The 27548-nt window shown below is 43.1% G+C and overlaps 1 protein-coding gene across 1 annotated transcript in view; it reads right to left on the bottom strand.

Moving 5' to 3' along the window:
• Nucleotides 1-5757: 5757 nt before the first annotated feature.
• UST (uronyl 2-sulfotransferase) overlaps nucleotides 5758-27548 on the bottom strand; it is a 176525-nt gene continuing 154734 nt past the window's right edge. Inside the window, exon 8 of the mRNA XM_068152247.1 lies at nucleotides 5758-9424. Coding sequence (XP_068008348.1) covers nucleotides 9141-9424 — 284 coding nt within the window. The 3' untranslated portion in view covers nucleotides 5758-9140. The remainder of the gene's footprint in view (nucleotides 9425-27548) is intronic.

A 27548-nucleotide genomic window follows, 5' to 3' on the forward strand; every position in this document is an offset into this window, starting at 1 on the left:
TGGATAACCCAAACCTGATATTTTTGGGAAGGTGAGGATTACCTGTTCTGTTTCACTCTCTGGCAGGAAAATGAGGAGGTTTTCCCCATGGAAAATTTCCACAGGGAAATTCCCAGTGCCTCCTTTTTATTTCCAGAGGAAGAGAACCTTGTGCATAATTTCTGAGTGGTTTAGAGACCTACATTCAGCTGTCTTCCAGTGGTGTCTGGGCTCCTTTCTGCGCCTGGGACTGACACAGGAGAGGGAGGTGGAGGCTGAAATGCCTGGGGCACACTAGGCAGTTGTACCTCAGCTGGATTTTGTGCAGCCTGGGGCACTTGCTGCTGGAATTGGTGGAAGGCAGAACACCACAATTCCTGCTTGCAGAGACTGCATATAAATAAGGCAAACAGCACAGGCATTTATGTTTGCAAGTCTGGCTCCACCACAGCTATTGTGATCCCTGTTATTCAGGAATTCTACAAAACTGTACCAATTCTCATAAAAGTTTTGCAGAGTAGATAAATACTACGCTCCAGCCTTCAAGATGAGAGGAAAAGGAAAGCCTTAAGCAATTAGGTCTGGCCACACAGCGATTCGGCAGCAAGCTGGGCCCCCAGCTGTGTGAGGCTCCCAAGGCAGCTGTGCCACTGCATCCCCTTTAGCTGGCTGAGACAGCACCAGCACGGCTGCAGCAGCCCAGGAAACAGCAGTGACGGGGGCCAGAGAGGGGGCACCGCAGGGCCACACACATTTTTTAAGGAAAGAAAGGGCCTGGTCCTTCTTCAGGTTAGCAGGGCTGACCTGTGGATATATGCATTTGCCCTGGATTGCTCCAGTAAGCTTTGCTATCGGTTTGGCACTTTTCTATTTTGCAGAGCAGCTAGGAGCATTAACTTCGGTCAGAGCTGTTCTTGGCCAAGGTTTTGCTGACGCCTCTGTTCCCTTTCCCATGCTGAGAACACAAATGGGTTGAGCCTCAACTTGCTTTCCTCGCAGGAGCTGGCTGCTATAGTGTCCTATCTACAAAAGACAAAAATGCTTTAGGTTCCTTTGGAGTGACCAGTACACACCCATGAGGGATCAGAGCAAGTCTGAGAAGAGCCCCCTTCTCCCAGGCAAAAAGAGGACATTCTCTTTTGAGCAGCAAAAATGGTTTTTCCTTTGACTCAAAAGACATGTTTTTGAAAATCAGAGCTGACCACATCTTCCTTCTCCTTCTCCCAGCTTTGGAGTGATAAGACATGCACAATGCTATTTGACACTGTGATATTTATATGACAAAGTAGAGGTCAAGTTTGCTGAATGTTTTCCAAATTCCAGTGAGGTTTATCACAAAGAGCCCCATGCATGGACCCCAGTGGTGTGACTGACAAGGGTTGGTTTGTGGAGTCACTAGAAAGCTCAGTTTCCAGTCACCCAGTGCTGATGGGCCAAATCATGTTCTTTGGGGCAAAACCTTCTGGAAAGCTACAATCATGTGGAGACTCCAGGGGGGGTTTGCAGCAGAGTTCATGACAAAACAAAACATCAGGAGGAACTAGGTTGTCAGGCTTCAAGGAGCAACACTGTCCTCTATCAGCATCATCCCTGTCTGGGTCTGGTGAGAAACAGCCTGGATCTCAATCCCCCATGGGACAGGCAAGCAGGCAGAAGGCTGCTGCCTGCCCCCAAACATCTCACCTGAATCCCTCCAGCTGCCTTCTAAGAGAGGTGCTGCTGGGCTCTCCTTTCCAGCTTTCTGTCCCAAGAAGTGCAGGAAGAAAGGTTTTTCCCACAGCAAGTGCTGACAGGACTAGCACAAACTTGTCCAACTGAGATTTGGCAGAGATGCCCACCAACTATGACTGAGAAACTGGCGCTGTTTTCTTCATGCTGCTCAGACACTAGCCTCCAGGGCTGCTGCTGACACTGAGTGTTTCTGCTCACACTGAAGGACTGACATGGTGGAGACTTCTTTGCATCCTGATATGCTGACCCACCAGTGCATTTCAGCCTTCCAGTCCAAAGCTAAAGGGAACAGATTTGACACTGCTCAGTCTCAGTTATTTCAACACAGGCAGGCCAGGACTTATCCTAATACTCAGAGCAGAAACTAGATCTGAAGCAGGAACAAAGTTGACACTTGCAAAGTGGGCTCAACCTCAAAAGGCTTCCCCAGTGTCAAAGTTTAGAGCAAGGCTCAGCAGCTCATGCTATCCCACAAAGCCCAGGCACTTGGATAGAGGAGTTTAGATTATGTTTACATTTTCTCAAACTTCATTAAGGTGCTTCCCAGAAGACACAGGCAAAAGCTTTAATGATGTATACTGTCCAGGCAAGGGAGTGCCTGGAAGAAAATGAGGGGGAAGCACCAGGTATCTCAGCTGAAAGGCATATACCCCTGTCTGAAAGCTGGAGAAGCTTTCTGGTTTATGGATAAACCAGAAAAAACCCAACTGATCAGTGAGCTAAGCGAGAACTGTATTTTCACTCCATGTTGGTGTTGGTTGCTGAGCAGTAAGGCATTGCTTCAAGTTCTGAATTTCTAAGCACTGTGGAAAAAAAGGGAAACACAACTTAAGACTACATCAATACAAACACAGGTTTGACTTTTCAGGTAGGCTACAAATGCCACATACTGCAGGAGAAAACATGACCATATTCTTGCAGACAGCTAAATTTACAAGATCTGACTTCAGCCACCCATTCACCTGTTTATCTGTTCTTACTACTACAGGATCACACTTCCCAAACATAAAGCTGCCTTACAGCCATGCCATTTCTGCAAGTGTTTGTTATGCAATTAAACAGATATGACTAGGAATTAACCTTTGTCCTGAAGGGACATAAATGGTCTGACTAAACAAGCCATTCATATTTAGACAGTTACCTGAGAATTTTGCTGAGTTTTAAAGAAAATGTAAGGGGAGAAAACTCCAAGTAGCCAAAATTTTTCCTGATACTGGTCTTTAAGCAGGGAAGAAAGTTCAAGGATTAAGATGCTTGGCTAAATTATAATTAGTGCTTTTTCATAACCTCCCTGTGTGACATTGGGAACATCACTTACCCACTTTGCTGTACCCATTTCTGAAGTATGAAATGGGGATAACAACACTTCTTCACCTCCACTGTAGATCAAAAGGTTAAAGATCTTAATAATTTTCTAAGATGTTCAGACAACATGGTCAGCAGAGAAATACCTACAGAGACTGACTTTGCGGGAAACACCAAATACAGTATATGGTTTGGTCAAATACAAATGGAGAAAGTTAAACCAGAAAAGGTTCCCAGTTCTTCAGTGCAGCTTCTAGTACATCTCGCCAGCATGATCTTGGGAACCTTCTTTGTGAAACCAGAGACTAACAACTATAGTCGATTTCCCCTCCCTGAGTTTATTGCTGCACAAACCAGATTGGAAGGCTCCTCAAAGAGAAATTCTTGTGTTCCATGGGAAGCCATACCTGGATTATCACTCTAGTATCTGCTATGGACTGCAACCACCTTTGTTTCTTTCCTGTTCCCAAACTGGAGATGATCATGAGTTCAAAACTGGGAGATGCCATTGGCCTTTGCTCCCATATCATCCTGGCCTTGCAAATGGTTAAAACTGTATGTCATGGGTTGAGTTGAATCTCCTGCTGATATTCATAGGTTGAGTTGAACCTGCTGCTGCTATTCAATGCCATGCTGCTGTCATGACACCTTCAGAAAGGAGTAACGTATCATGGGGCTTGAAGTTCAGATGGTAACATGAGAGGCTTCCTGAGCTGGTTGCTGTTTTCAGTTTTGGGTTTTTTTGGGGTGTTGGTTGTTTCTGCTGGGCAGGCTGCAGGTTGGGGGCAGGTTGCTGGCTTCTGCTGCTGCACATCAGATACAGGAACAGGCTACGTGCTTATACTCTGCCAGTTTTCTGGGACAGAGTGGCAATTTGGAAGCGCATAGAAGAGGGGGAAAAAAGACAAAAGCTAACGATACAAATCACAAATTTGAAGCATGGTCTCAAGTTTTCCAAGCAAGCCAAAGCCATAAAGACAGTGTGCAGGTTGTACTTCACATTGTCCTGCTGCTTAGACTATTACTGCTAACCCTGAACAGCATCACTTCCATGTGTTCCTGCTAATCTCTACTTTTCACAGTACTAATTCCCCTGCAATGTAGCAGAATTCTTTGCCAACAGCCTTTTTGCCCATCAGATCCAAAGAAGGAAACATAAAGATGGCAAAAGCTTGCATAAAGCACACTCCTAACCATGCCTGCCTGACAGCAGTGTTAGTAACTTACCTGTCAGCCACAACCAGTTAAAGACAAAACCAGACTTGCATTCTTCCTTTACATACTCAGGAAAGGAAATCCACATGTTTATATTCAAAATCCACATTCAAATATACCACTGGTCAAATCTTACCATCTTATGGCATCCAAAAGGCCAAATTTGTATTTGCAGAAAACTTCCCCTACTTCCCCATCTCCTTTTTTTGTCACCCAGAATAAGCTTCCACCACACCTCCAGGCTCTTGCAATAGCACACCATCAGACATAGGTACTGGGACACAACCATTATGGTGTGCCCATGCTTCCATTACCACACACTTTCCAAAGCTTACAGCTGAGCTTTGATGTTCACTTCGTGCTGCAGCTTGGCATACAATGACATTTCTGGGCAAACTGAAGAAAATGTATGACAAAAGTGAGACACTGGCAACTGATTATCCTGCTTAAGGTTTAACTTTTAACCTCCCATTCACTTCTAACTTTTTGCAGGGGATTTTTTCATGCCTCAATGGCTGTTTCTCACAGAGCTGCTTTCCAGCACCCTTCCCATCAAACCTATGGGAAGCTAAGCAGTGCTCAACTTTGCAGACAGTCTCTTGGGACAGGTACTGCAGAAGTGTGAGGTCTTGGGTGACAGGTTGGACTTGATGGTCTTTGAGGTCTTTTCCAACCTTGTTGATTCTATGATTCTATAAGTGGTCCCAGAGATTCCAACACCACTAGACAAGCACTTTCAAGGATTGGTAACACCTTTCTTGTTTTTCCCACAGAGTCTGTGTGTGCAGGTCTATATGTAACAATGCTCAGTTCCTTTCTCTGGTCTCAGATCATGTGAGCAGACTGATCAGCCAGAAGTGTTTTATATGTTTGCTGAACTCTTTGCAATAAAGGCTGATTCCTTAAAAATAAAACAGGAGGAATGCTGTGGTATTGTATTACAGTATTCTAGCTCTCAAAAATGTTGCTGTGTTGTTTTAGGCTGTGGTCTAACATCACAGATGTTCCTTTTCTTAAAATGGAGGAAAAGATCAGCTCACCACTATCCTTAACGGGGAATTGTAGACCTTTATGTTTTAAGAGGCTATAGAGTTTTACTCTTTGGTAGACAATATTTTTTGTAACGCAGTGTGGTTTCCTCTGTTAGTCAAAAAAATTCTACCTTTATATTAAATATTTTTTATCACATCAAGTATTGTATGGAGGAAGAATTCAATGGCTAGAATACACAGGTCTGCTCTCCAGTGTTTAAATTTATAGTTTTGTTTGTGTCTTTAAAGTACTATGAACCATTCTATATTATAACATTCAATGAATTCACCACAGCTCCAATGACACAGAAATGCAAAGACATTGAAATGCCTGAAGTACACCATCAGTTCCACACACCTTCAGTTCTGCTGAGTTACCTTTCTACACAGAAGCACGGAACTTTTCAGATACCTGAACTTTAGGATTTCTATAATCAGCACAATTTATGGGGAAAACAAACAAAACAGGAACAAAAACCTGCACCACTTCTCACTGTCACTTGAAACTTAAGACAAAAATTTATTTTTTCCAGAATGCTGCATTATAACAACAGTTGGTTCTCTCTTTATTGTGATAGCACCAAGGCTTCACTTACATCACAATATCACTCTGGACTATTGGAGCTTTTATGCCAGGCCATCAAATACCACATCTAGTAAAATTCAGTGTACAGGGACCAAGCTCTTTCTCTCCTAGATAAAACTTCTTTCTACTTAGCAGCCACAAAGCATGAGACAATGTACTTCAAGGTACTTACTGCACATCTCTGGCCAGTAAAATAATCCTGACTTCACTTGCACACTTCCAGCATTTTGGGACAGAGAACAACCCACCCAAATCTCACTGCTGAAGTATAACTTCCAGATGATCAACTGTGCTGTATCCAGTCCTGTTCTGCCAGGTGCCAATCCAACAGCTTACCCACAGCTGCTGTACCCAGGCAAGAAAGCTAGCATAAGGAAGTGGACTATGGTGCCAAGAAGAAATGTACAAGTTTTATTTTTAAACTTCACTGGACTGAAAAATAGAGTCATATGGCTTATTTATACTTCAAGAGATAGTAGTGAATAAGTTAAAGAATATTTCATCCCAAAACATACATTGCTTTCATTGATAGCTAAGCTAGTGTGCACATACGCTTTCTTTTTGTTTTCATAAATGTCAAGCACCCACCTTTTTCCCCTCACAAAGATTTACAAGCACATGCATGGCACTCCCTATGAAGCTGTTATGGGCTAAAGGCTTACAAAACATGATTTATTTTTTTTTTTCTTTTAATAAGAAATATTCATCAGACCAAAATATAACCATTTAAATCAACTTCTTCCTGAGCAACTTAGAATTTGGAATGTGCTGAAAAGTTTCAATAAATAAGTCTAAGATTAACCAGCTTAAAACGTACCTTTTAACAATTAAGCAAAACAGATTTCAAGGCAGACAAATAGGCTGTAGGACCAGGAATCTTTGCTGCTTCGTGCCAGATACATTTATGAAGTACCATTCAAAAAGGAGAGGCCAGGTTGTTTGGCATGAAAAATACAACACTGAAACCTAGCAAGTAAATGATTAAACAGGTTTTGTATTTAGCTTCTAAGTAACGATGGCTGAAGATGCCATTAAGCAGGCAGATGAAAACAGACTTTACTGTAAGCGGCAGTGAACTTGTAGGAAGCAGGAATGTGTTAAGTGACTGATTATTCTGTTACAATGTTGGCAAAAAGGATTTAAACAGAATTTCAGAAAAGGTGAGAATATTAGAATTCTTTCCAAAATATAACAACTCCACAGTGTGTAAACTATTCATTACTCTTTCAATGTAATTTCATAGAAACCACTTAAAAATATACAATGCAGCAGATTTATATTTTAGCTAATATGTTAGTTGTTATCTGTGCCATTTTCAACTTACCTCAGTGTGCTCCCCCCACAGCAGTGCATTGCTACCACCAACCTGGGACTTCAATAATGAGAACAGAATATTCTACATACTATTTTCTGTAAGTTAGGATTTTATCTTAAAACGATTATGCTTCTTTATTTTTGTTCTCTGTGTGTAGATATGGTAAAGGCTGACTGGTGATGAAGATGGGCTATGTTTATTGGCTCTTAATGGGCTCACAGAAGAGGAAACCCTTGGAAAACACATCTGAGCTTAGCCTGAGTTTATATGCCTCGTCCATCACAAAATAACTTTTGCTTGTTATTGCAAACTGAAACACGACCTTGCAGATGGCAGTGATGCTGTTGAAGCAGCCATTGAATAGGAAGTAAAAACTGCCCAGTAGATATTTGAGAAAGGACGGGATTTAGACAGAGGTATATGGCCCCTGCAGTGTTACTGGGACTCATCCTGGCAAGGTGGTGCAGCTCCTGGGCCTTGCTTATTTCCTGTGCTCTAGGACAGGAATTTATTGCTATTATCCACCACTAGTCCTGTTTCTTATGACAACAATGGAGTACAAGAGGTCAAGGCCTCATCAGCACCCCTGAATTTCTACTATTCTGCTAGGAAGCAGATGTCAAAATAGGTCTGCCTTCAAGCCTGTTACTTCTGCCCAGCCCACTCATCACAGGGAACCCCAGGGATATCCACCGTAAAGACAACAGCATGTCACATATTGGAGCTATTTCTTCTCACCCTCCCAGCCTCCACCCATCCCCTCTCTAGTGTTTGCTGATAATACTTGTAGTGATTAACAAGGACAACTTTCACAGTGACTCTCCTAAGAATGTACCATTAAAGCAGCTTTGGTTTCTTATTTTGAAATATTTCAGTCAGAGAAGTTGTGGATGTCCATGCCGTAACTTTTATTTCTAGCCATGACAAATGCAGCTGTGGTCAGGTTCAGATGTGAGCAATGAAATTCTGTGATCACAGAAATACCAGGAGCTCCAGATCATCTAACTTTTTTTGATTTCTAATGAGTGACTTTCTGTATCTCTTTCTATTTGTGACCCACAGGAAGAATAAAAAGTCTACAAACACCCTCCTTGAACATAAAAAGGGTATGCTGCACCTTTTCCTTCAGAATCCAATAGAAATGTATTCAACTGCAGAAATAAAACTCTACTGTTTTGGTAACTCCACCTTATACTTTTCTTATGTTAATGCCATTTACTGACCTGGTAACTTTTTCCACTCTGTGACCTCTCCATGGTAGGGAGGCTGGAGTAGATGATCTCTAAGGTCCCTTCCAACCTAAGCCATTTTATGATTCTATGAACTAGAAGGGTTTATCAAACTCATGTGGTTCCTGCCACTTGCCTTATGTCCTCTATACTAGTTTTCCAGAATAGCAGCCTTGCTACTCCTGCACAGGGTAGTTCAGAAGCCCCTTTATGAGCCCTGTTATCCTTGGTTGTGGACAGACACAGCAATGGTTCTGATGTTACCACTGGGGTAGGAGTGTGCCCTGGGCAGATAGAGGAGATCTTCTCAAATGGATCACTGCTCGTAGTTCCTGTTGCTGGTAGTTAATGTTGCAGTGCTATGCAATGAAGACTTGTTTCTGCAGAAGAGAGGAGAGTCTGTAAAATTTACTTTTCAAGACCACCTAATCTATTCTTTAGTGTTTTGCAGGTTTCCCAGAGGACTACTGGGGTACTTCAAAAGTTATTTTGTGATAGACAATAGATACTTCTCTCTTTAACTACGCCCTAGCAAGGATGCTATAGAGCCAACAACATACAACAAACCAAACCTGCAAACCAGGTATCTCCTGATGGCCCCAGCATGTGGGAATGGTCTCTTCCATTTTGTGTCAAATGCTGCTGCGCATTAACTCAGTTCCTTAAGGAATTACTTTTAATAATAATTAAAAAAATCTTAAGAAAGCTGGAGGGGGTCACCAGAAGAGAAGGGATAGCTCTTCCATCCATCACCTTTTATAGATATCCTCTAGCCACTTTTCATCATCTTCTTCCTCATCGTCTATGGGTTCCTCTGTTTCCAGGGGAGAAGGAATGAAGAACTCAGGTCTGGGACGTGGTTTCCTGATATGAGACTTCAGTCCAAATTTGCGCTTTAGCAGGTGGAACTGTTCCTTGACGTAGTAATAAAACTCATATTCGTATCTCATGCGTTGGTAGAGGATCTGTATTGCTTCTGGAGAAGGGACGGTCTTCTTCACTGTCACAGTCAGATTGCCAAGTTTCCTATGTTCTGGAGAAAACAAACCAAGCAACATGGTGGGTGCTGGTTCATGAGACCAGACCTAAACTGTTTGTTATAAAACCCAAAAGGTTAAGGCATAGCCCTACTGCATTACTGATACAAGTGAGGTTAGCCTCTCCTCAATTATGGTTTTATTTTTACCAAGAGAAGGGAAATACAGATATTTGAAGTCCAACTTGCATGTCTAAATATAGCTAGTTCGTATATGGTGATAAGCATTGTGTGTAGTCACTGATGATCTCAATTGGCAATGGTTATCTGAAAATACAGATTATTTCATATCAATATGAACAACATGTAAAGAAACCCTTAATCTTGCCTAGGTTTGGGTATTTTGGTGCATGTGAAGTAAATACCCAGCACACAGCTGAGCTGAACTAATCAATTATTTCCTATATTGCATACTATGTAGGGTCTCACTTATGCTTTATTATTGTTCAAATATGAACAGAACCTTTCAAGCTGAATCCATCTCAAGCTAGCACTGAAGCATTGTTGACATCACCACATGACACTTCAAGACCAATTGAGCCTGTTGACTTTCTTGTCCTGTTATTCCTGTAAGAACACCAGACTCCTATTCCTGTTGTGTTCTGGGACTGGAAAAAATCTCAGTATACTTTTCTTTACCTGACAACTTTCACTTTGGTAAACTGAAATAAAACACCTTTACTGTTGATAAAGAATTAGAGTTACTAACAAAAATACTGAATTGTTTCTTTGCCTCCTCTCCCAACAGATTATTCTACCACTGGAGAATGATGTATTTTGAGTGACTTGTAAGGCAAAATCTCAAGGCAATGCTTTTGCTGTTTTCTACCAGATAGCACCAGACTGCCAGAGTATCCCAAGTATTTTTTTCCTCCCCAAGTCAGAAAGATAATTGAAAGTCAACTCTGAAGATGAGAACAGATGAAACTGTAAGTACTGACCTGTAGCATCATTGTATCCTCCCTAACAACAGCAACTTTCATTAAAAGTGGAGGTGAATGTACACTGATGAAGTACCAGCCTCTACAATCAGGTCTGATGGAAGCTCAGTGATCCAGTCCAGTAAGCCTCATGTGTTACTCTGAGAAAATATGATGCCCATGGAAATGATCATAATAGCCTCAGAATATACCTAAGTCCAGAGACAGCAATGAATGGGCTTGCATGGAAGCAAGGAGATGCCAGTTAGTCATCAGTAAAAAAACTTTTTCATGGCAAGGACAGTTGGGCAGTGGAGCAGAGGATACAAGTTACAAAAGATCTATCTCTGGAGGGTTTTAGGAGTAGATTAATTAATCATCTCCTGAGGAAGACCACTTGATTAGGGGATGGACATCCTAAGACCATTTTCCATGACTCTGAAACCAAGAGATGAGTTTTGATTTTGTCAGTCCTCAGTTCCTTTCCTTGCTCTTTGTTATGACAGCAAGGTCTGTATGAGAACCGTTTTGTTTTTTCCCCCCAGGATAATGCCTTGACTTCTGCTGCTCATTATTTCCTTAATATTTATATCCTCTATTTGTATCTCCTCAAATGCCACACAGAAATTCTCATGTTCTACGTGACTACATAGATAAACTGTTGCAGTGAAGAAGAGCTGGATTTAGAGAAACCTAATTCTTATTTCAACAGCAGCTCCCCAAACTGGATAAATTCAAAAGGGTTGGGCCATGAAGCACAGCAAAGAAAAAACTTACAAAGAGGAAGAAGAAAGAATATTTTGAGTTTCCAATCAGGTCACAGCAGCAGTGACCACCCCACTTCCACAGCGAGACCCTGAATCAAACCAGCATTTTATCACAAGCTCACATGAGCAGTCTAGGCTGAGGTTTTCTGAAGCACTTGCCTGCAAAGACCAAACACCTGCTTTAGCAGCTTGAGAAACAGTTTTTCATGATTATAGGTAAAGCTAAGGAATGGATTGATGTTTTAACCTGAATTTCCTGTTGCTCCCCCAATCCAGGGTTCTATTTGGTGACGAATGAAATGCACGAACCCCATTGCTGCTCCACAACAGAATTCCAGAAATGCAGAGAATCTCAGAAGTCCTCTCAGAAGTCCTTTATTACAGCACTGCAGAATCCCCAGCATCACAGAGTCTTAGTATCCTTAACAGAAGTAGTAGTCCCTAACAGAAATCTCAGAGAATCAGAAGCTGTTCCTAACAGAATCTCTTAACGGAAGAAGTTCCTTATTGCCTGAAGTAGCTGATTTTTATATATGTGCTTATCTTTCTCATTAATGCACTTAACCAAGAGAATTCAGCCCCATGCACATGCTAAAAATATCCCCCTATATAAAGTACTAAAAATAGCTTCATATAAAGAGAAGTCTCAGCACACACAAAGGTCCAGCTTCTGCAGGATGTTTTCCTTTGGCACTCATAGGAAAACAAGTTCGCAGCTTGTAGTTTGCAGAAAGAGCAGCTGCTGCAGATTGATAGTTTCTGGTAGGAAAAGTGAGTACTTCTTGGGATTCCACAATCAATATAACAGAATCACAGAATGTTAGGGGTTGGAAGGGACCTTCAGAGATCATCAAATCCAATCCCCCTGCCAAAGCAGGATCACCTAGGGCAGGCTGAACAGGAACACATCCAGGTGGGTTTTGAAAGTCTCCATAGAAGGAGACTCCACAACCTCTCTGGCCAGCCTGTTCCAGTGCTCCATCACTCTCACCATAAAGAAGTGTTTCCTTGTGTTGAGGTGGAAGCTCCTGTGTTCTAGCTTGTACCCATTGTTCCTTGTCCTGTCACTGGGCACCACTGAGAAGAGACTGGCACCTTCAGCTTGATGCTCACCCGTCAGTATAGACATGGATCAGATCCCCTCTTAGCCTTCTCTTATCATGACTAAACATCCCCAGGTCTCTCAGTCTTTGTTCACAGAACAGATGTTCCAGTCCCACAATCATCCTTGTGGCTCTCCATTGGGCTCTCTCCAGCAGAGCCCTGTCCCTCTTGAATTGGGGAGCCCCAAACTGGACACAGTATTGCAGCTGTGATCTCACCATGGCAGAGTAGAAGGGGAGGAGAACCTCCCTACACCTGCTGGGCACAATTTTCTTAAGGCACTCCAAGATACCACTGGCTGTCTTGGCCACAAGGGCACATTGGTGTCCCATGGAGAACTTGCTGTCCATCAGGACTCCAAGGTCTTTCTCTGTGGAGCTGCTCTCCAGTAGGGCAATCCCTGACCTGTACTGGTGTCTGCTGTTATTCCTCCCAGATGCAGGACCCTGCACTTATCCTTATTGAACTTCATGAGGTTTGCCTTTGCCCAGCTCTCTTTCATCCAAGAGAAATAATTTTAAGCAAAAGCAGATCTCTTTAAGATGTAATAAAAAGATGAGTAATCAGGCTAGAAAACATAACAGCAACAATCTTTAGACAAAAGGTTGGCATTATGTAAGATTTTAGATCTTGAAAAGTACAACAGAAAGGTAGAACACAGCCAGGTGAACAGGCACAGCTTTCCATACGTATTAAATGACTAACATTCACGTAGCTCAGGGTATCCACACCTGTAAACACATTTTAATGTTCAGAAAATGGACACACATATTCCTGCTTCAGAGTAAAGGAAGTAAAGAAAAACAACTGAGAACTGTTCATTTTAATAGTACTGGATGAGAGAGCAACTGCTGCTGTGCTGGACAATCTCATATTCATTTGGCTTCACTGCACCACACCCATCTGGTGCAGAATAAAGAAGTCATATCTGAAAGAGGTGTTCTTCCTCTCAGTTTTGTTTACCAGTTACAGCAAGGCAGTTTGAAATGTAGGAACAATATGATACTTATTCAAAGTATTAATTCTGTTTTGCAAAGATTTTGTTGTTGTTGTTGGTAACAATTAAAACATACTGCTCTGTAATTAAATGGAGCTTTTACACACCAAACTTCATGGCTCTTCACCCTGAAATCTATCCTTACTCGTATATCTAAGTAATTAAACAGGTTAGTACACAGAGTTCTTTAATTACAGCCATGTATGGTGACATACACTCTATGCTTACTGACTGTCCACAGTTTGTAATTTCCTAAGTTTTATTTAGATAGGAGTAAAAAGACTAAAATATACAAACCTCAAGCTGTAAATGAAGAAGCCATCTTTAATGTGCTGTCTAGCTGAGAAAAAGCATAGAGGAAGGACCATTAAATGCTTGCATTTAAAATAGATATTAGCATAGAAAGCACTACCTGTAGCTAGTGAATGGTGTGAAATATTTTTGGTGAAAATATTTGGGTTTCCCAAGAGCTTATATTCTTCTACACCACCTTTACCCACAGACTGCAACGTCTTAGTCAGTTGTTCAAGTGAATGGATTGTTATCAGCTGAACACCCCCCCGGAAGGACACTATACTCGGTCTGTCCTTGGGTGAGAAGACAACCGCTGCCTTATGATTATTGAGCATTTTACAGAATCACTATGGTTAGAAAAGACCTTTGAGATCATCAAGTCCAACCATTATCTAATTCTACCAGAGCCACTTCTACACCATATCCCTGAGGCATAGCTAGCCTGTTTTGAAATATACCCAGGGCTGGACATTCAACCACTTCCATGAGCAGCCTGTTCCAGTTTTTGATAACCCTTTCTGTATATAAGTTTTTCTTAACATCTAACCTAAATGTCCCCTGGTGTCACTTGATGCTATTTCCTCTTGTGCTCTTCTTTCTGGTGCTGAGCTGGTAGCTCCTGCCAGCTCTACAGTCTGGTTTTCTTTACAAACTCAGCAGCAAATATACACTACTAAATATTGCATTTATTAAGCTTAAGCCTTTATACTGCTTGCCAACTACATTTTTATTTCACATAGGTTATTTCTGTTACAGAAAACTCCATTTAACTCTCTGGAAAAAGCTCTTTGCTTATATGGTCCCTCCAGGACTGTAAGCAGGAAAAGCCACTTCTTACAGCTCCAGCTCCCTTTGGTGGCTGCTCTCCCCAGCAAGGAGAGGCACTTGTGTTCAGCTCAGGAGCACTGCCAACGATGACAAGGTGAAAAGCACTAGACTGTTCTCTTGGGAGGTCAGTGTGGGGCAGAACCAGCCAAAGGGGAATGTACTGGTCACATGGCCGGTGGAGAGCAGCTCATTGGCACCTGATCTGCCAAAGCAGCCAGAGGCTGCATGCCGCCCACGTGGCGGGTAGTGAGAAAGCAACACACACACTGCTCTGAATTGGCAGTAGTGATGGTATAGAGGATTCTTGGATGTGTGTGATTCCTTGCTCTATGCACACAACTATGTATACATCCATGCAAACAACCACACTCTGAAAGGCTACAGGAGCAGATGCAGGTTTTCTGTCTTCTGTTGGTTCATCTTGCACTACACCCATCAGTAACTGCAGTGCATAAATAGCTGTGAGCTGTTGGTTGTCAGCATGAGTTGAGGCTATGCCTGGATGCAGGTCAGGCTTTTGATAAACCAACTGAACTCTGCTTTTTTTTAATCCACTTAGATTTTATTTAGGCTGCTTTCTAATCTTAAATACCCTTAAAAGGATCTTTAATACAAATATGAGTAAAATCACAGAACTGCCTCTTGAAGTCACCTTAACCACCTTTCCTCATCATAGAAGCAAAATGGAAAATTTAGGTAGATCTGGCTTAAAGCCAAAATAACAATCTGCATATGCTACATAAACCCAGCTGTTCCACCAAAGGACCTCCATTTTATGACCTTTGAGACAGCTTGCCAGATGGAGGGCAACAAACTACACCATTTACTTTTCAGGGTTATTTTTTTTTTAACTGTGTTTGCTTTGGCATTCTTTTAAATTACTATAAAGACTGTATTATAGAGTAACCCGACCTCCCAGTGCTGCCTGCTCATGCCTTGAATTAAGACTATATTTGTATGCAGATATGGTTGAAGTAAATTAAACTCCTTTGGGTTACCAGGTGATGAATATGTACTATTACTTTCCCCACTCTCACTTTTTTTTTGTTTTGTTTGTTTTAAGCTAAGAAATCAGCATTTCTTTCTGCAGCAATCCAAACCACAGGGAAAAGTATTTTTAATACTTTCTGGCTCAAAAAAACTTGGATTGCCATATTCAGACAAATAGCTCGTAAAGGCATTACCCACCTCAGCAGAGAGTTTGGAAGCAATGCTCCCTCCAGTGCCCTGACACTTTGGTGGGTGCAATGCAGAGGCTTGCTGCGTGGTGCTGCTGCTGGATGAAGCTGCAGGGAACCCAGAGCCTTCATGGATCCAGCAGGGAGAGTTGAGCCAAGCTGAGCCAGGGCAGGATGGCTGCAGGCAAGTGTGAGCATAGGCTCATCCGGCTAATGCTTGTGGCGAAAAAACCCCACGCTGAGCTCTGCTGCTCTAAGGCTGTGTGAACATGATGGCTGTCACAGATAGAGTAAACTAATTTCCTGGAACTACACAGGGAGGCCCCATGCTTCAGCTGTATGCAGCTGAGCTGCAGCACACACCTACTACTCCACAATTTTAAATGGAAATAAATGTATGCCACTGTGGTTCAACATGATGTACAAGTCAGCAAGGGCCTCTGCTTGGTATTCCACTCAAATGATTGCTGCAACCCTAAAAGAGAGCTAGGAATTATCTCCCCCAGAATATCTAACTGCAGCTCAGAAGAAAATTTTCTGGCACACTGATCTGCCTTACAAACTTGACATTTTTAGCTATGTTCTTGAAGGATATCTGGGGAAAGATGGTTTTGGGAGAACAGGTGTGATGCTGATTGCCAATAGCCACAGGGCTGTTACCACCGAGGAGCACACTGGGCCCGGGGCAGGTCCCAAGTAGGAGGAGAGATGACACACAGTGTCTGTACTGTCCAAATGAGAGTCTCACGTAGACTCATGCTTGATAAAGGTAAGCAGGGATAGTGGAGAAAACCTAACTGAATCACTGACCAGGAAGAAGTGTGCTAAACCCCCAAGTTGATGAAAAAGTAAGCGGTAAATTCCCTTATGTTATCCACTAGCTTTGTTTGTCTATGAATCCCAATTATTAACCTTCTGACTGCTAGTTTACTCTCTTCTGAGTTATTCATATTAACGAAATAAGGCGTAAAATTTTAACCATGCACAGATAAATATCAGATACTCATGTGCATACTGAGGACAGGTATGCTGGGCTCACTTGCTTTGATTAGCAGTTCTGTCCTGAATTACTGTGCTGCTTTGGTAACATGGAACAACTCCTAACTCCAGGGGACTAGTCCACTGGCACACAGCAACGCCCTGTATCCTGAAGGTCAGATACCTCGGAATGAATAGCTCTTCAGGGGTCATGGGAACATCCAGAACTCCAGAGACCTGCAGTCCTAGGAAAATCAGATGTCCTATTCATCAAAGAGGGATCTCAAGACCAAATGCACCAGACTGTAATTAGCATGGGCATTGCAAAATAAATTGCTGCCAATGACAGAGATTGAACTAGGTGAGACAATTACAGCAATGCTCTTTCTTATTTCTTGCTGCTACAATTTACAAGGAAACCAGAGGGGAGAATAATATCACTATTAACCTAATATAATTTCGTTATTAACATTAACAGAGACAAAATTCAGAGAATTCAGAGAATGATAACCTGTCAGAGAAAAACAGAGGGATGCCAAAACAGAGATTAGCCAGGAAGAGCTCACAGAGATAATACATGACACATGATCAACTAACACTCAAGGATGTAAATATCAAGGAGGCATGGAAGAAATGTGGGGGAGAAAAAAAAAAGGCAAAAGGAAGAAAGAATAACATTAATAATAAATGTAATAAGTAACTTGGGCAAGCAAGGCTAAAAATGACACACCCCACCCCCCCACCATTTTCCTACAGTATGCAAGTAACATATTGGGAACACATTGCTTAGGTCAACACCACACTGGTCTGTCTGTTGGCTGGACAATGTAACAGTGATATGCATTGAACAGTGCTCCAAAATACTACTTCAGCTTTTGAAGGCATTATATCACTATGAAGAAACACTTCCCTTACAATGTGCTCAGCAATGCAAACATATAGTTTTCTCCATAGTTTGTAAACAGCTACTACCCTCTGAGGTCTCTACTCCATTCAGTAAGTATTTATTATGAAATCTCCAACTCTCTTGGAAAGGTCAGAATGTTATGACTTTGCTCCTACCACTTCAGAGCTGTGGATCCAACAACATGGATTTCCAGCTGGACGGGACAACTCAGCCCCCTCTCCTGTACCACACACTGCTCTCTGCTGCTGCCCCAGACTGCTAAAGTGCTGTATCTCACACATGATTAGGTAACAAATTTCAACAAGATCTTCTAAGAGCCTCCTTTATATGGTGCACTTTAATGTTGCATTCCCAGCTATGGTAAGTTAGCACATAAAGGGGAAAAAAAAAAGGCTAAAAAAAGTGCTGAAATTAAACCACATTGGTAGAGCAAAATGGTAGATTCCTACAAGAATGTGGTCCCGTACTTTTATTGCTGTTAAGCAAGTTGAGCTAGACAGCTGGAGGTGCCAAAACCAAAAGCATCTGCAGAGGAAATGCCAGGATTCCCTAGTATGAGTTGCTGAAAGAATTGCTATGGTTGCAATTCATATGCAACTTCTAATGTATCTTTTATAGCTGCAGAAGTATTACTGCAGGGATCCAGACAAATCTGGATCTGACAAAACCACAATTTAAAAATAGGTTCTTACAGATTGCTTGTGCTCAGTAGGTTATGCAGATACTATTACTTTTTTGCAGAGAGAGAGAGAAAGTTGCAATGATTTGAGACAAATTTCAGCAGTGCTCAGGAGCAGGAAAAGCCTCACCACAGGTATGTTATGCAGAAAATCTGCAGAGATACAGCCTGGGAGTTGAGAACCTAGAACAAGCATCTTGGTTTTGTGCTTCGATCACTGTAGGCTGCTATCTCTGATTTCTTTCCACAAAAAAGAAGCAGTAGAAAAGGCATGCTGTGCAAGCTTAAGATGTCTAAGAGGGATGGAGCGAGGTAGAGGTGTCTTTATTTCCATATATAGTATTGATGACTGCAACACTGGCATATAGCATCCAGTTTTGTAACCACATCCTAAATCAGGGAGGGTATGAAAACAGCCTCAGAATGAATACTGGGGTTGGAATGGGCACTTTAGAAAAAGATGATAAATTCATTCTGGTCAGCTTACCAAAAAAAAGAAGATTGAGAGGTGACCTGTTTAGAGCATCTACATATTTTCATGGTGAGAAAACTAAGGATACTAAAGGGTGGGAAGCAGAAACCAGAGAAATGTGGACTGGAAGTAAGGCACAACATCTTGTTAAAGTGTTGAAGGTGATTAAGCATTAGAACAAAACAAAAAAGAGTTGATTTGCTCTCTCTTCGTATTTTTACATCAGTGCTGGATAACTTTACCAACTTCAGTTACTGATCTCTGCGCAGGAGAAAGAAAAAATGTGTGGCTTTGTGGCACACAAGAAGCCATGCTGAACAACTCAATGATCCATTTAAGACTTTCAAAGATCTGTGTTCCAAATGTCTTGCATGTGGCAGCTTCCAAGTTGGCAGCACCACCTATGAAAGGTTTTCTGTCAGCCTCTTTGAGATATCTCAGCGTGAATGCCATTTTTGGAAGAAGTCTGAACACCCAATTTGGTACTTTTTCCAGTTGCTGGCTGGTTACCACCCTACAGCATCAGGTCTTGCAGGAGTGTGAAGGAATACTACCATTATTCTCAAAAGCAGTGTAAGAACATGGCCTTAAAAATTATTACTTCGAAGTGCTGCCTCTTCCTGTTTCCTAGAGCATAGTTGTGACTGCTTATTTCTTTATGCAAGAGCAACTACTGATTTGAGAAACAAAAGTAAAAATACAAAAATAAAATCTAGGTACTGCCAAAGTTAAACCACTACCGACAGGGTATGCAGGACTGAAAAATGCACATTACTATATGGAAACTGCTCTCAAAGCGGAGGAAAGAAAAGCAGCTATCGGTTATCTTCTTTGTGAGAAAGTCGCCAGCCCTAAGAAGATTTTCTTTCAACTGTGTCTAACACAGACAACTGAAAGCCCTGAAATGGCTTTATTTCTGATTATTCAAAGTTACAGGCGGTCAAGAGAAAATTCTCTCTTTTGCCCTTGGGTTCTTTTGCGTATAATGAGCAACTGAAGGCAGCCAAGGGCTGAGGCACTGGTGAAGAAGGAAGAATGCTACCAGAGCAGAAACAACACACTGTTCCTTTCAAGTTCACCCCCTCCTGGCTCACAGCCCAATTGCCTTGGCCAGCTGCCAGGGTATCGGGACAAAGGCCTCCTCCTCTGTCCAAAACCAAGGAAAAGGGTCCGTTGTTTAACACAGGCAGACTTGTTTCAGCAGGAGAGAAAAAAAAAAAGAATAAAAAGAAGAGGAATTATGTTAACTGGAAGTCCTGGGAGTGGAGAGTAATCTCCTAGTGTGTCTAATGCAATTCTCACTCCATGCTTTTCCTGGAGTGTGAACGTCTCAATTCTCTACCATTCAGGCTAGAAAGCAAAGTACAATGTCTCAACAGGGCTCAAGGCTGGGCAGGCCTGCTAGGGTCTTCGCATCTCTCAAGGTTCATATGAACCAGAAACAAGAATGCATGTTTTCCTCTTTCCAGGAAGTCACAGGCGATCAACTGCTCCCCTCCACACCTTGTGCAAAGGGTGAGTATCTTCATAAAAAACCCATAAGAATCTGACAGACTCACAAGCCAAACATTTAGCTGTCTCAGGACTTCACAGTAACTGAGGCTCTGGCTGGATTTCCACAATGTCATTAAACTCAAGTCAAGGTGAATTCACACCTGGGCCTTTTTCCCCTCTCTGTAGTAACAGAAACTGCAGTCCTGGTCTGCTAGGGAACCTGGGACACTTGAGGTTCACTGCAAACTGAAAGGTTGTGACCCTTCCTGAAATCTCCAAGGCAGATGCTATTGCAGAAGTTACACAGAGAAGCAGTGGCTCCTCACACCAACCTCAGCACTTCTTAAGCAGCACAGCCAAAGGTGAGGGATAAGAACTTGAAGAAAGCAGAAGAAAATCTCTAGGTTTGGTGTGATCTGTTTGACTCTGAGCAACAAAGCACTTGAGTGAGGTGAGCTACCTCAAAGGCTGAATCACAGGATGGAGTGTGTCAGTGAGCTGTGGCAGAAGACTTCCCCTAGCAATTGTTTGTGTCTGAGAGTTTTGGGAAATGGGCCCCAGTTCAAGGAGAAGTGTAACTTTACCTGTTAGGTGATTAAATGCTGTTCAAACACCATCAAGATTTACACATACATGTACTTGCTGTGTATTCCAGGCAAGAGATTTTCCCCCTGAAGGAGGGAAAGGGCATTTCTGACACACACTTCATAGACTAAGATCTTTGCAGACGAAGGCCCCCCGATGCACTTCATGAATCTGCACCAGTAGGCAGCAAAGACAGCCTCCTTTGCAGTACCTTCTATCTGTCTTCATCGATGTACATGGTCAGCTCCAGCAAACCTTGACCATTCTCACTTGTGCATCAGTACCAAGAGCAATCAGTTTGAGGGAACAGGGGTTGCTCAATGATCTGTTTTAATTCAACTTACATTTATCATTACTTTGCTGACAGGAAAAAAGACACACAGGCTTCTCAGTAGCCTTAACTCTATTGCAGGTTAAAGGAATTAGCTGTGTACTGTAAAAACACCCATGAATCAGATCAGGAGATTTACAGGGTATAAAAAGGCACTACTCCTGTGCTTAGTCCTGCAAAATGTCTTACATCTACAGCCTTTCAATCAGTAATTTAATTTCAGTGCTGGAGGGACTGGTCAGTATCAAAGTTTCCAAGACAAGTGCACTGTTTTGATTCAATGACAATACTACCCGTGGCATAATGACTACCATACTTCAAAGTTGTAACACACCAAACTTTCCCTTATGCTCAAGAAAACAGGAGATAAAATGACCTGCTGTCCTTTTCCATTTCGGTATTTATGGGCACACATAAACATTAACACCTCTGGGTGAGGATAAAATGGGACAGAAACTGCAAAGGACATGACAGCAATTAGGAAGAGCTCTTCAAGAAAAATCAGTTTTAGAAGGGAGTGAGACTACTAAACTAACCCCTCTGAACCGGCAACAAATGAGGCTTTTGTTGAAGAACATCACAATTTTCTATATTGCTATCTTCAGGAGAAAAAAGGTGCCCAAAAAGGCCTCCAACATTATTCATAAGACATGCAACGTTAAAAGTTGTATCAAGATAAAGACAGAAAACCTGTTGTGGTGGGTTGATTCTACCTAGCAGCCAAGCACCCACATGTTCATTTGCTCACTCTCTCTGCCCTCACAGTGAGGTGAAGGAGAAGAAGAAAGAGAGAAAACCTATGGGCAGAGATAAGGACAGTGTAATAGGTGTGGAAAAAACCCACGGTGCAAAGGAAATTCCTCCCCACCTCCCACACACAGACATAATGTCCAGCCAGTTGCTGAGCAATAGCCACCTTGGAAATCCTGCTCTTCTTCCTCCACCCCTGCTTCTACTGTTGAGCAGAATGTTAGATGGTATGGACTATCTCTTTGACTAATTTGGGTCAGCTGTCTCGGCTATCTATCCTCACAGCTTCTTGCCCATTCCCAGCCTACTGACCAAGGGGGCAGAATGAGTAGCAGAGAAGGCCAAACCACCGTGGGAGCTACTCAGCAACGGCCAAAATACTGGTGTGTTGTCAGCTTTGTTTTAATCACAAATCCCAAGCACAGCACAGCATAAGGCTGCTATAATGAAAGTTATCTCAAACCAATCCAGAGTCAGCAGATTAAAAGTGTCTGCTGTCAGGTGTGGGCAATCCTGTCACATCTGTCTCTAGAAAATTTAAAATACACACGTCAGTCACAATGGATCAGATGAAATATTGTCGTAGTTTGGGCTGGGTGTCCTCTGCTACAGGAGTGTTTCCTGTGTCCAGAAGTCCAGCCCAGTGGGTGGACACAGGAAATTAGGTTATTTCCTACCATGATCCCTTGCACCCCTATAAGTCTCATGGCGGGGTCTGGCACTTCCTCTTTCCTTCCTCCCCGACACCCGGTAACTGGGGGAGAGATCTCCCGGCCATGGGCCTGGTTAGGCCCAAGGCCACGGGGGGATGGGCAGTCTCAGATCTGGCCAGCTGAGACTAGCCTAGCAGTGGGGGGGGGAAGGAGGAGCCCTGGGGGTTTGGGTGCACCCTCAGGTGGGAATGGGATTTCTCTGGGTCTGTTTTGGGTCTCTCTCTTGTCACTAGTTTTTCTAGTTTTCTGCACGCACTCACTGTTCTATTTAAACTTTTCATCACTTTTGCAATCCGTTTGTCTGAGTCGTTATTTCTGCGCGTGGTGGGGAGGGGGTTTGCCCCAACCCATTACAAATATTCACTTAGTCAGTATACCTAGTATTTAAATGGTGGACCGTCGTGGATACTGGGAGGAAGAATGGCAGAGGCACAGAGGCTGTTTTCCTCCAGTGCTGTCTGGCAGCTTCTGATGCTCAGCAGCTATGCATCCCTAGAGTCAGAAGTTGCATGGATGGCTGCTAAATGTATTGACACAATGAACTTCTGCATCAATGCCGTGTTTTATTGCAATCGTAGCAAGGTTCTGGTCATCAGCATGACGTGTTGCAGGGAGTTCTAGTTATTTGTTAAAAGCTAAATAGCACAACCAATGCCACCTAACTCTTCATGTCTATTTTAAACTTCTAAAATCCGATTCTCCCCAAGAACTAATCTGCATTCAATCTCTTTCAATACTTCATTTTTTGTTTCTAGCATAGCCCACTTTAGCTGTCTGTTTTGCAAACTCAGAGGTCTATTTAATAAATTTCTTTTCCTGTGAAAGGCATTCCATGTCCCTGATGAACTCCCTTGCTCCTGCTGTTAGATCTTTTTTGAGGTGGTGTGATTAGAGTTACAAATAACCAATGGAAAATGCTGCAAATTGTGGTTAAAAAGTCACACAAGTAACTGATTTTAACTTTTTTCATATTTAATAATCAGAATTAAATGATGATTTAGCATTTCTTGACCCAAGAGTTGAACTGTTGCTTGTGCCAGAGCACAAACTGAGAATACTTCTTCAACAAAAAAGGCAATTCAGGGAAAGAAGTTTTTTCAATTTCCTATGCTAATTCTAAAAGCAAGAGGGGAGCTTAAAAGTCAGTTCAACTAATATTGTAAAGTAACACAGAAAATACACAGAAAAGCTAATATTTAGTGCCCCATTTCAACAGCTATTCCTCAAAACAATGAATCCAGTTCTAAATGTATGATGTCCCTTTCAATTTGCCAAGCTTACAAGAAGAATGCCTGAATTTCACTCCTGCCCAATAGTTCAAAGAAATCCTGAAACCATACATGATCTGCCTTTTTAAATTTGAAGGGAGAACGCACTCCTGAACATTATGTATATAAAAATATGTAAGTGTGTGTATATATATATATATAAACTTTTATAGAGAACATTTCAATTAAGTTCTGTGGAAAATATGATGGGAAAGTTCTTGAGAGAATGGTACATTCAGGGTTTCCATAGTAACAAAAACAAGGAGAAAAAGAAGTTAAGGTAGATTATAAAGGCTTGTCCAAACCCCAAAAATATCAGGCTCTGGGAGGCTTGGTGGATGTTTGCATAGAAGGGACATCTACAGCGCTGGATGGACTTACAAAGGGCAAAAGTGCCTATGGCACATGTTTTGACCTAGGTTCAACACTCTCTGTGAGACCAAAACCTGGCTTAATGTCTAGACAGAGGTCAAGTTCTCGTGTAAGCCCATGGTTGCTGGCAATATGATGACTACAAGCTCCTTAAAAATAGTTTCCTTACTAGTACTTCCAGGTTACTCTGGTGTGGCCAGTGACTATGGTCATCGGTTTCTAAACAAACATGGTAACCTGGCTGCATCAAATCCAGCTGAAACTTCATCTCTCTGCTTGCCATGGTGGTTGACAGCATTTCTGGCACATTCCATTTTTTGAAGTACACTTAGTGAAGAAATGAAAATCCCTCAAGTGAGCAAATGTAGTCTTCATAAATATAACTACTTTCTTTTTTTTTTTTTTTTTTTCTCATTTGGCCTGAGTAACATCAGGAAATGAAAAACCACAATGCTGAGGGAAGTGAAGGGACTATTCATGTAGCATGGGAAAAATTAAACTGAGTTTCAACACTTTAAAGTGGATGACATATGTTTATCAGAATACTTCTGTTGTATCTATCTTGGCTTTGACTATCCATTCTGTCTGCTAAGACTTAGCAACTGGGATATGGTGCTAGATTTGTCCTTTGATTTTAGTGCTAATCTGTGTAAGCCCTCCCACTACTTTGAATCAAAATATTGGTCTGATGTTGCCAGTTGCTAAGAAAACACACCAATGTATCATGTCATGTTTCTTCACAGAATTACTCTGTTACACAGAATTCATAGTTTCATAGTTTCATAGTTTCATAGTTTCATTCAGGGTTGGAAGGGACCACAAGGATCATCTAGTTCCAACCCCCCTGCCATGGGCAGGGACACCCCACACTAGATCAGGCTGGACAGAGCCTCATCCAGCCTGCTCTTAAACACCCCCAGGGATGGGGCCTCGACCACCTCCCTGGACAACCCATTCCAGGGCTTCACCACTCTCATGGTGAAGAACCTCCTCCTCACATCCAGCCTGAATCTCCCCACCTCCAGCTTCATTCCATTCCCCCTAGTCCTATCACTACCTGAGATCCTGAGAAGTCCTTCCCCAGCCTTCCTGTAGGCCCCCTTCAGATACTGGAAGGCGACAATTAGGTCACCTCGGAGCCTTCTCTTCTGCAGACTGAACAGCCCCAACTCCTTCAGTCTGTCCTCATAGGAGAGGTGCTCCAGCCCTCTGATCATCCTCGTGGCCCTTCTCTGGACACGTTCCAGCACCTCCACATCCCTCTTGTAATAGGGGCTCCAGAACTGGACACAGTACTTCAGGTGGGGTCTCACCAGGGCTGAGTAGAGGGGGAGGATCACCTCCCTCGACCTGCTAGCCACACTTCTCCTGATGCAGCCCAGGATCTGATTGGCTTTGCGGGCTGCAAGTGCACACTGAGAGCTCATGTTGAGCTTTTTGTCCACCAGCACCCCCAAGTCTCTCTCTTCAGGGCTACTTTCCAGCCAGTCACTGCCCAGCCTGTATTTGTGCCTGGGATTGCCTCGACCCAGATGCAGGACCCTGCACTTGCTCTTATTGAACTTCATGAGGTTGGCCTGTGCCCACCTCTCCAGCCTGTCAAGGTCCCTCTGGATGGCCTCCCTTCCCTCCAGCGTGTCTGCTGCACCACACAGCTTGGTGTCATCAGCAAACTTGCTGAGGGTGCACTCAATGCCACTGTCCATGTCCCCCACAAAGATGTTGAATAAGATAGGTCCCAGGACTGATCCCTGAGGGACTCCACTTGTCACTGGCCTCCACTGGGACATGGAGCCATTGACAGCCACTCTTTGGGTGCGGCCATCAAGCCAGTTCCTTATCCATCTAGTGGTCCACCAATCAAACCCATGTGTCACCAGTTTGGAGACCAGGATGTGGTGCGGGACAGTGTCGAAGGCTTTGCTCAGGTCCAGGTAAACGACATCAGTTGCTCGCCCCTCATCTATTAATTTTGTCACCTGCTCATAGAAGGCCACCAGGTTGGTCAGGCAGGATTTGCCCTTGGCAAAGCCATGCTGACTGTTCCCAATCACCTCTTCACTATTCTTTTGAGCGAGTAGTGACTCCAGGAGGATCTGTTCCATGATCTTTCCAGGCACAGAGGTGAGACTGACTGGCCTGTAGTTCCCTGGTTCCTCCTTCTTGCCCTTTTTGAAGATGGGGGCAATGTTTCCCCTTTTCCAGTCTGTGGGGACTTCACCAGACTGCCAGGACTTTTGAAATATAATAGAGAGGGGTTTAGCAACCTCATCTGCCAGTTCTCTCAGTACCCGTGGGTGTAACCCGTCGGGTCCCATGGACTTGAACACTTTCAGGTTCTTCAGATGATCACGAACCTGATCTGCACTTACAATGGGCAGTTCTTCCTCCCTGTCCCTGGCTTTGACTTCCATAACATCAGGAGTGTGGCTAGAGGCCCCTGCAGTGAAGACTGAGGTAAAGAAGTTATTAAGTACCTCAGCCTTTTCCTCATCACAGGTGACCATGTCACCATTTTCTTTTCTGAGGGGGCCCACACCTTCCCTAGTCTTCTTCTTCCCATTAATATACCTGTAAAAGTTCTTAGTATTCCCTTTAATCTCCCTGGCTAGATTCAACTCAAACTCTGCTTTGGCTTTCCTGACCAGGACTCTTGCTACTCGGGCAGCTTCCTTGTATTCCCCCTGTTCTACCTGTCCTTCCCTCCACTTCCTGTAGAGTTTCCTTTTAAGTAATAGTGTGTCCAGTAGCTCCTTGCCCATCCAGGCAGGCCTCCTAGCATTCTTACCTGCTTTTCTCTTTGTTGGTACACAGAGCTCCTGGACACAGAGGAGGTGGTCCTTGAATACTGACCAGCTGTCCTGGGTCCCTCTTCCCTCCAGGGCTTTGTCCCACGACACTTTGGCTAGCAGATCCCTGAAGCGATCAAAATCTGCATGCCTAAAGTCTAGGGTCATGAGCTTGGAATACTTCCTCCTGATTGCCCTGAGGATGTTAAATTCAACTGCTTCATGGTCACTGCAGCCAAGGCCGTCTCTGAGCCTCACATTGCTTACCAGCCCTTCCCTGTTGGTGAGAACAAGGTCCAGCATAGCACCATTTCTTGTTGGTTCCTCCACCATTTGGAGGAGGAAGTTGTCTTCTATGCAGTCCAGGAACATCCTGGATTGCTGGTGCCTTGCTGTGTTGTCCCTCCAGCAGATGTCCGGGTGGTTGAAATCACCCATGAGGACCAGGGCTTGTGACCTGGAAGCTGCTTCTATTTGCCTATGGAGGGCCTCATCTGCTTGGATCTGCTGGTCAGGTGGCCTGTAGGAGACCCCCACAGTAATATCTTCTTCCCCTGTCCTGCCTTTAATTTTGACCCATACACTCTCAACTAGCTTATCATCCCTCCCCAGTTGGAGCTCCACTGATTCCAACTGGCTATTGACATAGAGGGCAACACCTCCTCCTCTCCTTCCCTGCCTATCCTTCCTAAAGA

Source organism: Melanerpes formicivorus, unplaced genomic scaffold (genome assembly GCF_026170545.1).
Source record: "Melanerpes formicivorus ecotype bairdi unplaced genomic scaffold, bMelFor1.0.p_v2 SCAF_2, whole genome shotgun sequence".
In the NCBI taxonomy this organism is placed as follows: Eukaryota; Metazoa; Chordata; class Aves; order Piciformes; family Picidae; genus Melanerpes; species Melanerpes formicivorus.